General features: G+C 31.8%; 2 protein-coding genes across 4 annotated transcripts; both read right to left on the minus strand.

Annotated features, from left to right (window-relative positions):
• Nucleotides 1-1,287: 1,287 nt before the first annotated feature.
• LOC130933483 (cyclic nucleotide-gated ion channel 1) lies at nt 1,288-5,667 on the minus strand. 2 transcript variants are annotated; one of them, XM_057863120.1, is made up of 9 exons: nt 5,649-5,667; nt 4,810-4,895; nt 3,876-4,443; nt 3,584-3,793; nt 3,191-3,495; nt 2,970-3,081; nt 2,634-2,870; nt 2,152-2,546; nt 1,288-1,950 (listed from the first exon to the last, which is right to left on the minus strand). In XM_057863120.1, exons 2-9 carry the CDS (start codon nt 4,836-4,838, stop codon nt 1,650-1,652), a joined length of 2,157 nt encoding a protein of 718 aa, XP_057719103.1. In that variant the 5' UTR covers nt 4,839-4,895; nt 5,649-5,667; the 3' UTR covers nt 1,288-1,649. The 2 variants fall into 2 exon arrangements, with proteins under 2 accessions (XP_057719103.1, XP_057719102.1); XM_057863119.1 differs by lacking the exon at nt 5,649-5,667 and adding an exon at nt 5,326-5,566.
• A 7,123-nt stretch (nt 5,668-12,790) lies between these two features.
• Nucleotides 12,791-16,315, minus strand: LOC130932925 (uncharacterized). 2 transcript variants are annotated; one of them, XM_057862388.1, is made up of 8 exons: nt 16,114-16,315; nt 15,695-16,016; nt 15,512-15,617; nt 15,158-15,340; nt 14,833-14,995; nt 13,983-14,236; nt 13,684-13,773; nt 12,791-13,146 (listed from the first exon to the last, which is right to left on the minus strand). In XM_057862388.1, the coding sequence occupies exons 2-8, from the start codon at nt 15,848-15,850 to the stop codon at nt 13,085-13,087; spliced, it is 1,014 nt and encodes a 337-aa protein (XP_057718371.1). In that variant the 5' UTR covers nt 15,851-16,016; nt 16,114-16,315; the 3' UTR covers nt 12,791-13,084. The 2 variants fall into 2 exon arrangements, with proteins under 2 accessions (XP_057718371.1, XP_057718372.1); XM_057862389.1 differs by having other exon boundaries at nt 16,176-16,299.
• Between the last annotated feature and the right edge of the window lie 341 nt (nt 16,316-16,656).

Genomic DNA, 16,656 nt, shown 5'->3' on the forward strand with positions numbered 1-16,656 from the left:
ATAATGTAAACAAGTAGATAGTTAAACATAAGAAGTTTAAACTTTTAAATAGAATTACGATTAATAACGGATGTAAAAAAATTGAGTAGTAAGAATAAAAATATATTAAAATAAATTTTGTTAGACATCAATATCTATGTTAATACTTCTATTCTATGTGTATTATATATAATGAGGATGAGGATATGAAAATTAAAAGAAATTGTCCATAACTTTTTTAGAATACTCTTCACTGTATATAACTTATAAAAATATCTTTTATTTTTATTTTCAAGAGTTGAACTTAATTAAATTATAAACAATTTTTCATTTATAGCAAAAAAAATCTATTGATAAAAAATAACTGTTACAAACAAAATTACTTAGACGTTAAAATAAAAAATTAATAATTAACTAAATTTGTTAGTTTTAGAAAATAAATTATCATTATTTATTAATTTTGTATTGAGTTAATTTATTTATTTATTTATTTTTAATTTTGATATTAAACCAAATTTAATAAGATAAAATAAAATAGGGACAAATCAAGTTATATCCTCAATGTCTTTATGCCTTAATAGAGAGAATATCCCAGCTAGAATAGTCATATGATTGGCCGTAGCGATTCTTCATTGGGTGTGTTCATAGCTAACTAATTATAAATTACAAGAATCACTTCTTTATAAAATTGATAGTCACTCAGTTGGGACTTTGTGAACAATGAAGATGCCAAAATCAGCAAGCACTCATGATGGAGTAGCCATGCTGCTTCTTGTCTCCATTTTTATTCTCCTTTCAAGCTGTGAAGCTGATGGTTTTGAGGCATTAATAATCTCATGCCCCCAGTGATCTAGTGATCTCGGATATCGCCGCTTGCGTGTCCCATCTTGAAGGAAACAGTACAAAGAAGCCGCCTCAATCATGCTGAGACGTCATCAAGAAAATGAGTGATGACACATTGACACCGCAACGCTAAAAGATAGAACAGTTATATGTGAGTGCCTCAAGCAAGAACTGGCCAAGATAGGCAAGTATGATCCTAAAAGTGTAGCTCCGCTTCCCAAACTGTGTGAAGTGTCTGTCACAATTCCTCCTATTGACCTGAAAACAAACTGCTCCAAGTAATGTCTTTTTCTTTAATTCATATTCTTCTAACTGCAACTTAGAACTTCTAACATGATACTTTCTCATAATCTAACTATATATTTCTTCCCCTTTTTTTGGGGTCATGCAGCAGCTGGAAGTATGAGAAGGAAATTTAAAGTTATATGATATGATATGAATATGAGATTGCCAGGACTGTACATCTCAGCCATGAATAAATAAATAAATAAATAAAATGAGTTCTATATATATGAAACCTCTGCCTTGCCAACTGCAAAAAAAATACATTTCTCTTCATTCTTTTCCTTGTATACATGTCTGCTACAATTTATTTTTCAGATCATGGACATTATCGGGCATAATTTTACATGAATTTGTTATTTCATCATGAACAACAAATGAACTATACTTGCCTTAAAAAATTAAAGCAGCATATACACATGTTCACACACAAATGCTGTGTAATGTGGACATGTTTACCAAGTTTTCTTCTGCAAGTAATTTGTATGTATAAGAAATAGTATCTGCATTCAAGTGGTTGGAACTGCGAGGCACAGCCCGGCGCTCTAGTGTTCCTGAGTAGAGAAATCTGGCTCGGCGGGCTTTGGAGGAAGCAGAGGTAGTCTCTGTGGCATTCTCTTGTTGCGTTCGCTGTTTTCTCTCAAGTTTCTCAATGCATTAGCAGCAAACCGTGATGCATATATGGTTGCACCAAGGCTTAGAGAGGATTCATCCTCATTTACAAAGGCACCTTGTAGCCTGTCTTCTGCTTCGCGTAATTGCCTCTCAACCTTCTTTTTCCAGTATCGACGCCATGCTACTTGTATGAAACAGGCAGCCCATGTCTTCCATTGCATCGAATAGTACCTGGTAATTACAACACATTGTTGAATATGCTATGTTATGATTGCTGATGAGTTCATACTCTGATGGGACTATATATAAACAAGCATATTACTACAACAAAGTTTATGGTTTTGAACTATTACTAGTTTCTTGTGGAGTAGACTATGCCACTGTAAGGTAACTGATTATGCATAACCAAAGAGGAAATTAAAGTTAGTCTACCTGAAAGTGTGCTGAAGTTGTTTGTTCTGAAGACGTCGAAATTGGGAAGCAACAAACTTCAAGTCATCGGCCATGAGAGCAAAGGCTTCAACTTCTGATATGGTTTCTACTGTTCTGGTTGAGGTGGGAAGATTTGTGGAGGAGTGAGGATCCAGGGCCCATGTTAACAGCTCCTCGCCACAGAACTGACCTGCCTCAAGAACCGTGTAGTTGAAGAAACCAGTTCTTCCACCGTTTGTTGTCATGGAAGCGAGGTTTCCACGCATGACAAAAAGCATCTCATCAACCGGATCTCCTTCGCGAACAATGTAGCTCTTTTCTGTATACAGGACCGGCTTCAGTCTATCACACATTGCATCCAACAACTGCTCATCCATTTTCTCAAATATTGGCACCTAAAGCAAAACAAAATAACATAACATGTTCATCATCATTAGTTGATTAAAATGCATAATTGAGACATAATTATGGATAATACCCACTTTTTTAACTAAAGCCAAGCAGAGATGACGCTTTATGTCCCTCCTTAGATCTTTAGGGAGGGTGCGAATTAATGCCTCCTCCTCAACACCCCTATTTTGTTGCCATTTGTATTGTTCATACCGTCTAACTCTGTCCCTCAGTCTCTCAGGAAGCATACGATGAGACATCCACCTTTCTGCGTCGCGCCTCTTGACTCTCATCTCCTCAACTCTAACAGTTGTTGATTGCAAATATTTCTGTAAGAATAGTGAACACAGAGCGATATCATATAATGACACATGTAATTTTGTGACTTGTGAGATCCATGTATTTTAATAGTCCTAACCAAGTCATACCTGCATGTTTCCAATAAGTAATGCAAATAAAACCAATCCAGCAATGGCTATGAAGATGGCAAAGAGTATCTCCACAATGTAGGTGCTTGTCTTGAGGTTTTGTCCAACAGAACTGTAAAAAAGAACGAGAGAGTTTATTGCTTTTGGCTTTGTCATGGTCATGTTCTAATCAATTACAAGGTGTTATCTAATTAGCACAAAAAATAAGACTATTCACAAACCTCAAATTGCGTAAACCCCACCAAAAGCAGTAGAAGAACTTCTTAAGAAAATCTGTTTCGGAATTCACCACAGATGATTCTAAAGCATCATTGAATATTCCAAAATCAAAGGCATTTGGGTCTTGGTTTTGATCAGGGTCAATGAAAGGGCAAGTAGTATTTTTACTGAGAAGTGGTATGACAAATTCTCTGTTTGGTCCACAGCCCAGGTATGAATCTTTAAAGTGCCTATCATTTTCCATCACTTTGCGCCAGCATCTTGCCTCTGATTCTACTGAAAGCATATACCAGTTAGCTCCAACAACCTGGTAATAGAAACAACTTTGATTTTGGTGATCATAGAAAACTTAGCATATCATAATTAGCAGATGATAGGTTATCCAAGCAGCTTACATGACTTGCTAGCATATAAAGACCAAGATTAAAAGCAGCTCCAGCCCATGCAGTCTCGGTCAATATACCAGAAGTTCTCATTACTTCTCTGAATAATGGCCATATCCGCAGAAGTCTTGGCACATATTGGACCAATATTACATACTTCAACAAGTCCTTTGCTAAAAACGGTGAGCTTTTCATCTTTGGAGTTACAGCTAAAACCAGCACCTGAAGTGTTAAAACAATATCAAAGTGAACTGGAAAGTCTTTTCATTTTGGCTACACAAAAGGAAATGGACAGTGATGATACCTGCGGAATTGGAATAATAGAGAGGATGTCAATGATGAAGTATGAACTTAAGTATCTTTTCATTATAGCCACTGGATTATTGTTCACCTCACCCCTTCCAAAAACACGAGTAGACGGGGCAATAAACCCTGTTCGAAACTGAAAGATTATGCGAAGAATGTAGAAAAGATCAAAGAATGTTCGAAGAACACTAGTGGTGATTCGCAACGTGCCATCCAAATTCAGACATTTCTTTTTGTCATTGATCACTGGAATGTAAAAGAAGAGCGGATCCACGGAGATTGCCATCACACATGTGATCACAAAAATCTTGTTCCATTTTTCAAGGGTTCGTCCTTGTGGATCAAGAATGTTGCTTCTTCTAGAAGCCAGTTTCTCTTTTGGTCTATCACTTACAGGATGAACAGTTGAAGGTTTCCTCAAGTTCTTGAACTTTTCTGAACCACTCTCCAGTTTTCTTCCAATACTCTTCAAAACAGCACCTACACTTGGCATACCTTTTCTTTCATTATATCCATTATTAATAGAACTCTCTTGCTCCGATGATGTTGACCTCCAGTCTTCAAACCTGAAGATAAATATAAATGTAGCCTGTAAATTCAACATCTGTCGATCACACAACAACTAAGCCTTACCTACTAACTAGGATGGACTGCATATATCAAATGACACCACAGTACCCTGTCATGTATGTATATATCTAAGTTCAGCCCTTTTATATTAGAATTTCTTTATTCAAATGATAATTACATACACCAAAATCAATCATGATCAAGTCTCATTAATTACTAGCAGCTATGCCATTTCATAGTTCCAATTAGAAAAACTAAGATCAATAAAGGGAGTAATGAACTTGGAAATATAGTAAAAAAAAAAAAAAAACCATAAAAAATTAAAAATACATATAGCAACACCGGGCTTTGAGCAAACGTACCGAACAAATTTTGGTTCCCTTGCATTCATAACTTAGCTTCCCAGAAAACACTCTTTTCAGTGAAAGATAAGATTCAACTCTCGAGCCTGCAAAATCAGCAGAAATTTATTATATTTATAGAGACTATTGAGAATGTTGCTTGAAAATGCGAGCTCAAACAGTTACAAAAAGTCAAAAACATAGTCAACTCAATCTCCAAACTCGTTCTCGCCACGCCAACCAACTCCAACAAAGGGTTCATAACTATCAACAAAATATCAGAGTATGACAACATGGAAATTATCAATATCCCCCGTATTGATGAGGAATTTGATGAATGAACTGACATAGAATCAACGAGTCACTCTTACGAACCAAAACGAAGCAGAATCAGAATTAACTTGCAGGCACGAAGGCTGTGTTTGATTTCGGAGAAATCAAGAAAGAGGAAGGTGATAAAAATTCACAAGGCATCAAATCGTTAAAAAAAAAAAAAATTCTGTCAAAGAGTTGACGGAAAAAGGAACGAACGCGAACCTCAATTCTCAAACATGCGAAAACCGTTAGAAAAGAAGAAATGGTTTCCCAAGCCAAAGTTTGAAGTTTCCGTTATCCGTTCGGGAAAACCATATAGTAAGAAGAAAAAAAAAAACGTTACATGCAGACTGAATGTTGAAGAGTAGTTTGAGTTTCAGTTTTGTTGGCGTTGGTGAGGGAGGGAAGAATGTTGTATAAGCTTGGAACTATGACTGAGTCGACCATGTAATTAAGAAAAGTCAGCACTCAGCACGAAACAACCATGTTATTTCTTTTTTCCTAATTAAATTGTTAAATTAGTTAGGAATTAATTATATTATGACCTGTGGACTAGGGTATTTGAAGGTAGTAGCACACTTTAGAATTTGGAATTTAGAATGTTCATAATCATGTCTCTACACGGTACGGATTTTCGAACATATGGGAAGTGCTTTCCTGCAACTAACTCACGAATCACGATGCTAGGTTTTTTTTTCGTCCAGATATATCTATTTATAAATATATTAAAAAAAAAGTCAAGGAGTCAACATTTTTATTAAAGAAAAAATTTATAAGTCTGTATTTTTATTAAAATTTGACCAATATTTAACTATTAAAAAAAATGAATAACTTTATATGGATAAAATTTTTTGCCATTAAAATATCAATAATGACTAATTGATGTCTACAAATTACAAAATTTCTTAGTTCCTAATATTCTTTTTTATTAAAATTTGATCATCATTTAACTATAAAAAAAGAATAATTTCACACTATTAAATAAAATTTTATAGCATTAAAAATATTAATAATAACTAATTGTACAAATCATAAAATTTACGGATCACTAACACTCCTTTACATTTATAATTCAGATCGTTCATTGAAAATTTTTATATTTTGGTGCAATTTATGACGAGTACTAAAATTAAAAAAACAATTAATAATTAAAAATATAAGATATTTTCACTTCTATTTTAATTGATGACACCTTTTTTCTATAAATTCATATAAATATATTGCAAAACATTCATGTGTAAAATAATATTATAAAAAATAAAAATGATATTATTATTTTTTAATTAAAATATTCTTTTTCATATTATTAGAATTTAAGTACTAATTAATTTCTGCAATTTTAGTTTTTTTTATTTTTTATTTTTAGAATAATTACAGAAAAATTTTAATTAAATAATTTTTTATTATAAAATATTTTTAATTTTTTTTAGTTTAAAATTTAAACTTTAAAATTAAAATAAAAAAAAGAAGAGTATTAGGGATTTGGAGAGAGTTAATTAAATGGGATTCGGTTAGGATAAAGAAACATAGAGATAATGTTCCTTGTGTTTCTTCCGGGGACGCCACTTCTAGACATCAAGTGGAAGAGAATGAAGGTTGGATGGTGCGGAATTTAAAGTTTATAAATTAATTGGTAAGTGCATTAGGTCGTACTAAGTAATATTTTAAGTGAGTGAGAATTGATCTCACAATGATTGATGGATCAAGTAACAATGGTTGATTCACTTAGTTAGATAAGTAGAAAATGGTATTTTGAAAATTTAATTGCATTAAACAGTAAATTCAAATAATTAGAAGGCAAACAGTAAACTTGGCATGAAAGCTAAAAAAAAAAAAAAGTTAAAGTTTTAGAATTGTTTATTTTCCGAATTTCTATTTTTTACTAACTATTTTAATTATGCAAGATTCAATTCATGACAAATTATATTTGACTAAACCCTAATTCCTTTGTAATTTAGTCTCTTCTAACTTAGTAACCGTCAATTCCTTAGTAACTTAATTTCGATTAGAGGTTTAAGTCCAATTCTAGTTTATTAACCACAAAAGCCTAATTACCCAAATATAAGAGAATTATATATCACGTATCCTGTTAAGTCCAGATAATTAGCGTTTAGAAAAAATTGTTTTTAAGCTGTTGTTCAAGTAAATAAACTACTTTTCCAAGATTTAACAATAACTCAATTAGAACAAGGGTTATTCTTTCGATATATCCTAATTCTTAACATGAAGAACGAAAATGAATCCTTGAAATTGGAATCAATACATTAATCAAAATAGAATGACAATAGTATTAATCCATAAAATAAACAGAGCTCTTAACCTTAACAGGAGATGTTTAGTTGCTCATAGAGAAAGTAAACTCTAGCAAAGAAGAAGAAATCCTAGACAAAATATCTCTTCTCCTTTTATATCTAATCCTAATTAATGTAAATATATTTTCTAAAATTCAATAATATCCTTTTTAATTGTAAAATATAATAAAGATTTTAATAAAAATCATTGAAAAATTACGTTGCTGGCTTTTTTTTAGACGTGGGACCACCCTAAATGAAGCTGGCTCCAAACTTGGGTTGGACTAAGTTTGGCGCCACCCTATCCGCGAATGAGTGCGTCCATATATTGATCCTGACACTAAACTAGGAATTCCCAAGTTTGGCGCTACCATGCCAGCAACGAATGGAGGCCTTGTGATGATCATGGCACCAAACTTGGAGATTGTCAAGTTTGGCACCACCTTCTTGGATTGCTCAGGCTCCGTTTCTTCCTTCTAAACTTTGTCAAATTCGCTCGAACGCTACCTAAAATAAACTGAATTGCACACAACTCAAAGTAGTATTCATAGTGGCTTAAAATACTTAAATCTTGATTAAACTTAACAAATTGAAATGTAAATTCACTAGGAAAAGATAAGAAAGATACTCACACATCACAACACCAAAATTGAATTGTTGCTTGTCCTCAAACAACCGAGAATAATGTAAACCTTAAATGTAAATTTAAATGAGAGCTGAGTGTTCAATTAAGCTCCTGCCTATCTCAAAGTGGGATTAATAACACTGAAACCTTGAATAGTTTCGGCATCTCACTATCATTTGAATTTTAGGAATGTCAATGTCATTCGAAATTAGAATCTGGATAATATTATGAATTTTATTGCCTTTTTACTTCGGATTAATCTTTGAACATAACATTTTTATTTTCTTTTCTTTGGTGCTTTGCACCTTGAGCCTAAACATGACTTTAAATGTTTTGTCTCAAGCTTTACTTGACACAAAAATACCACAATCACTTAACTGGAAAACTCTTTGAGTTATAATTTCTCTTTCAATTGTTTCCAGACAATGGTGCTCAAAGCCTTTAGCATACTCTGTATTTGCACTTGGTCTTGACTCTTAGTGCTCTGTCTCAAGGATTACTTGACACATTCACACCACAAGCATATGGCTAGAAAATAACTCTTTGAAATTTTAATCATATTTGACCTTCCTAGCCATTGATACTCAAAGCTTTGGACCTTGCCTTTTATTTTCTTTTACTTTTTGCTGTTTCTTTTACTTCAAGGATTAATTTCTTGTTTAATTTAAAAAATTCATAATAGTTCTCTAAATTCTTGTTCTTTATACATCAATACCCTTTAATCCAAGCTCAAATATGCACTATTCATATTATGCATTTAAAGTCACAGATAACACCACCACATTTAAATAAGACTACTCTTAAATATAAACTCAATTTTTCATGCAATACATCACTTCTTTTATTTTTTTATTTTTAGATTCAAGATTAGTGAGTGATACATGAGACATATTTTCAAATTAAAAACAAACAATGGAATCAAATTAAAACCTAAGAATTGAAAATACTAAAGATCATGCAGGCAATCAAAGCAACAGAAAATAGGAATATAGTATAATAGAAACGGAAAGAAAATAGGAAGTGCAAAAGGAACTAAACCACCTCAATCGTCCCGGTGGAGATCTCTCTCCTCAGACTGCGGTCCATATGGTCCTCTCAGATGTCCAAAGTCATGCCTCAGCTGAAAAAGCTCATGGCGCTGAGTATTTTGCTCTGCCGCCAACTGATGGAGAAGAGTATTGTGAGTGTCCTATATTGTTCTCATCTAATCGAGAGAGGAAGTAAGCTGCTCCCAGCAGCTATCCTGTGTCATCCTCATCTGTTCAAGAGAGAATGTGAGCTGCTGCCAGTACTTCTAAGACAAAAAATACTGTTTCTAAAGTAGGGGAGGCTGGTCCTACTAAGCCTCCTCTCTAACTTGCTCTCCTCTGTGGACCCTCTGATACTCCTTAACATATTCCATAGTCTTTTTGGTGATAGATCTCTCTACTGGAATAGAAAAATTATTTTTCACCTTCATTCTAGCGGCTTCACAGAGGTGGTAGATAAGATGTGGGAAGTCTAGTCTAGCATGTGTTGAGGAGTTGGAAGCAATGCTATTGATTTGCTGTGCAATGATGTCTTCTACCTCCACCTCTTCTCCATTCATAATGCAATGAATCATAATACCTTGGTCCATAGTGCATTCAAACTGGTTGCTAGTAGGCATGATAGACCTTCGGATGAAGTCTAGCCATCCTCTAGCCAAAGGAAGAAGGTCACTGCTCTTAAGTTGGTACAGGTTTTTCTTCCAAACCTATTCTCCACTGGACCCTTAGAATGCATATATCAGCAAGTATTTGGTCTAATTGCTAATCTCGGTTCACCCTCTCGCTATAGCACTCTGCCATAGATCAGGGGATGGCAAATGGAGGGTTTGTCAGATACTTTTTGGACTGAAGTCAAGGAATTTTTTTCTCACATAATTTTGGTGGTTCTTCTCATTAACTCCAACGATATCTTTATAGGTGACCTAAAGGTTGTCATAAAATTTTTGAACCATCAATTGTTTAACTTCTGTGTGTGGGTTGCACAAAAATTGCCACTCTCACCTCTAAATCTAGAATTGAATTTTAGATACTCGTCTGGTTGAAGTGCAATTTTTACTTTTAGAATCATAGTCTTTTTAGAAGTGACCTCATAAAAATATTTCTCATATAATTTGGAACGGAATCTCCTTTAATAATAAGAATCAGTGGTTGGTTCTTTTTCTTTCCTCTTTTTTGAGGTCTCAGTATTTTTCGGTGTCATGAAATTAAAAAGAGAATAAATGAAGCGACAATATTAAATTTAAATGTTTGCTCGTCTCCAAACAAAATAAAATAAAAAAAAGAAAGAAGGAAAAAGAGATGAAGGCAATGTGAAAGAGAAGGGGAATGGGGGTGTCATTTTTTTAAAGGAGGAATTCGATAAATGTGGCATTTTTTTAAAGGCCTATGGCATTCTTTATTTAGAAGAACTTAGAAGTTAGAACTATGGCTGACGGAAATAAGAGTCAAGTCAACACAAAACAACTATCATTTATTCTAATTAAATGGTAGTTATTTTATAACTAGAATGAGATTGCACAATATGCGGATGATAAATTAATAATAGTATATAATATATTTTTAAGAGTATTATATTATTTAAAGATTAATTAAAATATATACAAATTAATATGAAATTTGATGTATTTTTTGTTTAAAATATTTTATAATACAAAATTTTTTTATATTGAAATTGTATAGAGTCATATCTTTATTTATTATTTTTATTTTTATATTTGTTTTAATTAACAAATTTAGTCTTTTTATATGATATTTCTCTTTTTTTTTTTTATTTTTGATTATTATTGAAATTATTTTTTTCCTATCATATATTCTTGTGGAGACATGTTTTTACTGAACTGTTGACTCGTATAAATTTTTTGATTTATTATCTTTTTTGTTTCATCTTTGTATATATGTTCTTCATTAAAGATGTGTCTTAGATTTGTTTATGTTTCTTTCTCTTTAATTTCTTGACTTGTATGTCATCTAGGTCTGATGATATTAGTGATAGTGAAGTTGGCTCCTATAATCAATGAAGAATTTAAATGAGCATATAAATGATGTTTTGAATAAATAAAATTTTTGTTGTATTATCTATTTCATTTGTTGTAATAGGAGTTGAGTTTGGTATTTTTTATTGGAACAAATGTCTTAGTAATAGTGTATTGTTAATATCATAATTAAAATAATTTATTTTGACTTCAAATATAAGTGTAAAGTTGTATAAATTTTTCAATTAAGATGGTGTTTGAGTGTTATTGTTATCTTGGAGTGTAATTAGATTTAAGGTAATTGTGCCTAATAATTTTTTTACTTTTCTATTAAATAGCACAAAAGTTATTGTAGCACTTTGATATAAAACTTTTAATTTAATTTTAAATATATAATAATTATTGAGTTAGTAATTTATAATTTGATGAAACTTTTTATGATAGGTATAATTTAATAGAATATGACAAAAATTTTTATAATTTAAATTTGTAATATTTTCTTATGTTGTAGCACAAAAACTTATTTTTTTTATATCTTTTGTGAGTTTTTTTTTACGTCTATTTATTTTTCTTCTCCTAGTGCATACAGTTTTCTTTTATGATATTTATAATAGTAAGAATAAAAATTTTTAGAATATTTATTGTGTGTATATAATATATTGAATAAACTATTTTTAATAAGAATAATTTAAATAGCATAAATAAAAATACATGTTAATAATATTTTATGTTGTAGCACAAAAATTTTATTTTTTGTATTTTTGTAGATTTTTCTTTAATACTATTTATTTTTCTTCTCTTAATAATACATATTATTTTTTAATAACATCTATAATAGTATGATTAGAATATGTATTCTCTCTCTGTGTGTATATATATATTGAATAAGTTATTTTTAATAAAATTAATTTAAATAGCATAAAATAAAAATATCTGTTAATATTTTTTTAACTCACTTTATAAGATAATATCTCTAGTGATACAAACTCAAAATAATAATAAAAAATAATCAAAATTAATTCTTTAATTTAAATAGTATATTTAAATAAGTATAATTATAAAGATATTAAAATATAATTATATGTAAAGTAATAAGAGTATTTTTTTTCATAAATTTGTTTCAAAAATACAATAAATATTTTAATTTTGTACCTAATCATCTAATAGAATTATTTTTAAATAAATAGGCTCTTCTTCATTTGTTGGTGTAAATATTTTTCGTAGGCAAATTACGAAGTGTGAAATAAAATAATATCGGTAAGAGTCTTATGTATGATATATAAGTATGTTAAATAGTATTAAATTTAAATAACTTGTAACTTAAAATTTGTTTTGATAATATTATTATGACACTTTTAATGTAGATGTTTATTGTATTTAATTAATATTTTATATTTTTATTGAATAATAATATGTAATAAATTAATTAATTATAGGAGTTATAGTTTTAATTATTTTTCAATTTTTAATTTTTTAAAATATGATTGGTTGATTCCTAAAATTTGCCAACTAAGTAAATGTGCTGACTAGGTATCATTAGAAAAATAAAGATAAATTAAATCTAATGTATAATAAAGACTTTCACATCAATTTTTATATAATAAAAATATATTTTTAATTACCATATCCCAACGTCTCAACAGGCGTCTTTTTTTATGATATTTGAAGATAGCAGCAGACTTTGAAACGTTCAATACACAAATATATTATATGCAGACATACAAAAATTCTTCGAAATTTCCACCATCTACAAATAGAAAAGGGAGTTCGTGATTCAAAAACCTCTAATATTTTATTGTAATTGCATCTACAACAAAGTGAAGTTATCTACAATGAGAAACTATTTAAGTTCAGTACATTCTCATCTGTTGTTGAGTCAAATCAACCGTAACATTGACAACGATCCAACCAATATGTATGTATAAATATTAAATACAACAACTAAATCCTAAACATAGTCCCAAACTATTCCATATAGCAATTTCCCAAAGAATCCAAATGATTGATCCTAATTTAATGCAACCTGACCATTTTAATGTGAAACACAACTGGCCTCGCCTTCTCTTAAGCTCTCTCCTCATCTGACTGAGAGCCTTGGGGCTCAGAAGTAACAAAGAATTCATCCACTGAAATAAAAAAACAAAGCTACCTCTGTTATAATCAATTTATCAAACATGAGGCACAACTTTAGAAGATGAAGAGTGAAGTAATATAACAGAAACCAGATGCAAAACAAAGTTAGAGAAACATTCATCGATACACTTTTTTACTGCATTGACTACTGTTTTTTTTTTTTTTGGTATTTCTGATATGTTAAATTTTTAGGTAATTATTTAAATTATATTCACAAGTTATTCTATTCTTCATGGATTTTTCAGCCCTCTAATTTACCTGATTCTTGAAACTGAGTTCTTTATAAATTATTTCATATTCCAGTTTTATAGTTTGGTTTTATTTATACGTTAGCCTCTTGAACCAGGTTTCACAGAAGTCTATATTCTGTATCTAGGTTGCAAGTAAAAACATGTAGTCTGAAGTCTTCATGACTATCAACATTATGTGGCAGTTCAGAAATTAGCAGATCCCCTTCATTGTAATGTTTTTCAAAACCTCGAAAGATAAAGGAAAAGAGAAGCATTTATGCATTATGCCATTACCATTACCTATGTCCTTTTGATCCGAAGATTCAAGCAAAATATCTGAATCAGACTGCATAAATGGTGAACCAGGATAGTTTCCTAGAGCTTCTAGATCTGCAAACAAAGACAATACATAAAAAGCATGAAGATATCCACAAAAGGTAAACCTGGAAAAACCTTAGAATAGAACTTAAAAAGGTTCCATACTTGTTATAACTCTTAAACTAACATTTTGCTTGAGACCTCCAACAAGCTTAACTTTGACGTGATAGCAATAGTAATATCTATCTAACGATTGATCAGACAGTAAAATAAGCCATTACCTCCCAAGTTCGACAAATCTGCTGTTAAATCAGATAGGCTAAAATTCCACTGAATTTGATCTAGAGATCTGGAAACTCCATTGACATTATCTGGTGCAAGTTGCAGTCCTACAGAACTTGCCACATCTGATGTAAATGCCGTATCAAGAGCAGCTGCATCTGTGCACATTCCTGATATGTCTGATGCAGAGAAGGGGAAACGGCCACTGGATGCTACTGATGCGGGGCTCAGTGGCATTTCTGACATGGACGACCTAGCACCATTCGGTGCAATAGCAATAGGCATATCCATATCAGGTGTACTGTGGTTCATCACCATACTTAAGAAGGACAAAAACAGCTCTCATTTGCAAAAATTATATCAAGGAAATTACTAAAATAGAGGAATAGGAACATGCTGCTCAATTTTCCACCAATTTAACTACCATTTAAGCACAAGAAGACCATGATACTCCAAGCATAATGCACAAAGAGGAGAAACACTTAAAAGAGCCACAACTAAGTCATTGAGCCATTATGCTTTTATTTGGCCTAATTTCCTTAAAGCTCAAGCTATTAGTTAAAGGCATATGATTTGTTTTATATCTTTATAAGTAATAAATTTAGATGGAGGAAATTTTTCACAGGATGTTGTGCGGTATACTACAATAGAAAACTTATAATGCCAGCAAGATAATTATATAGAACAAAAGCTTTAGAAACAAGGTATGAGTCAAGCCACCAAACACAGTATAAATTGACTAACAGTGATTTATTGATCTTCAATAAACTAGAGTACAAATAAAAAGTAAAAACCCTTATGGATTGATTAAATAAGAAAAGAAGCACGTGGAGTTGATTGAGTTCTCACCCATTAGCAGAATTTGTCCTAATTGAATGATAGTTGCTTGGTGCAGGGACTCCATTAACAACATGACCTGATATGGCACCACCCATGGAGTCAAGATGTGGTTGGCCAGCTGCAGGAAGGGGAGGCTGCTGTAGTACTGGGTATCCCATAGGGAGGTTGTTGACTGCACTGCACGCAAATGGCATTGAAGATCGAACAACGAAGAGAAAGAGACGAGAAAAGAACTGAGAAAATCAATTGTACTTGGAAAATTATCAAAATATTCTTAATTTCAAAGCTAAAACACCCTTAACACATCAATACATCCATAAGACGCAAGATTTACCGGACATTGGATGTACTCCATTTTGTATAGGAGCCAATGGAGCCTTTGCAGGTAAAGAAGACTTCATCAGATGATATTGATGCTCAAGCAAATGATTGAACATAAGTATTTGCTTTTTCAATTTTAGCCTGATATAATAGGTCCTAAAGAAATCAGCATTCTCTTCTTCCAGCTTCTGCCATACTGAATACGTGGTGGAAAAATCAAACAGAAAATTTGAACATTACATCAATAACTTAGGTAACAGATAACCATTCTGTTCAAATAAAATTTGAATAACTCATACAATCAACTATTTGTATTACTAAAAGGATGAAAAATATATTGCATGATAGAGAATTTCAAGATGGATACCTAGAGTTGTAAATCCAGGATCTATCTTTGCTCTGGTCAAAAGTGTTTTCACAACTTCATCTTTATTCATATATAATTGTAGGCACCTTTCTATCAAATTCTGCACCTGTAAACAAATTTTGTTCAAGATTTGATTCTATTTTTTCAAATTAGCTTCCTGACAAGCTAGTAGGATTTGCTTACAAGCTCAATGTCTTGGCGTGAAACTTTCTTGCTGTCATTAGCTGTAGCAGATGCTGATCCTGAATCCGTAACGGCAGCATCAGTTGTGTGATTGTTCGGTTGTCGTTCACTTTGGAAGTCGTGAGAAGCATGTGTTGAGGATTGCAATTCTTGCATTCTCTGCAATTCAGTTCACGAAATCCACAGAATTGGAGTTAATAGAGATCTCAAATTCAATTCACCTCTCTCACAAAACACGGAGATTGTCTTAACAAATTCTGAACGGAAGTGAGTGAGGAGGTTTAACAGATACTATTTCCAATTCTATGGAGAGTTGCGCTTCCTGAAATTACAGTTAAAGCAGTTTCAGTGGATGAATTACTACTAACACTAATTAATTAGTGTTAATGATGTTCAAAGCAAAGGTTAATTGAACTAACAAAGAGAGTGGGCGGGAGGAAGAAGATATTTTATTTGACTGAGAAAGTGATGTGAAGGTTACGTTTCGGTGGGAGTCGGAGAGACGTTATAATAAAATGAAAGTGAAATTAAGGCCTCAGGCGTCGGTTATAGCTGTCGCCTTTACAAACACCATCACCACTCACCAACCTTTGTTTATTCCGCCTCAGATATGTCAAGTTAATAAATTACTCTCTATTATGACTAATTAAATTACTACTTGTTTATACCCTGAATACCATACACCAATTTAAGCTTATGTAGAAAGAATACCAACTTGCCTCGATCAAATACTACGATTGCTAACTTAAGTTGGGTTGGTACATCGATTAATTCATTAATCCACTTAAGTAAATGTTGATAATTTAAATTTTGTTTTTTGCATACAGCAATCTATTATCAATGACTAACTCTTAAATAGAGTTTCAATTCTGGCATATTAGTTTTTGATCCGTCGAATTAGGAGTTACTATGAGAAAAAAAATACTTCGACTGCTACGGTATGGGTATTGTGTGGTCCAAGT

Source organism: Arachis stenosperma, chromosome 6 (genome assembly GCF_014773155.1).
Source record: "Arachis stenosperma cultivar V10309 chromosome 6, arast.V10309.gnm1.PFL2, whole genome shotgun sequence".
Classification (NCBI taxonomy): Eukaryota; Viridiplantae; Streptophyta; class Magnoliopsida; order Fabales; family Fabaceae; genus Arachis; species Arachis stenosperma.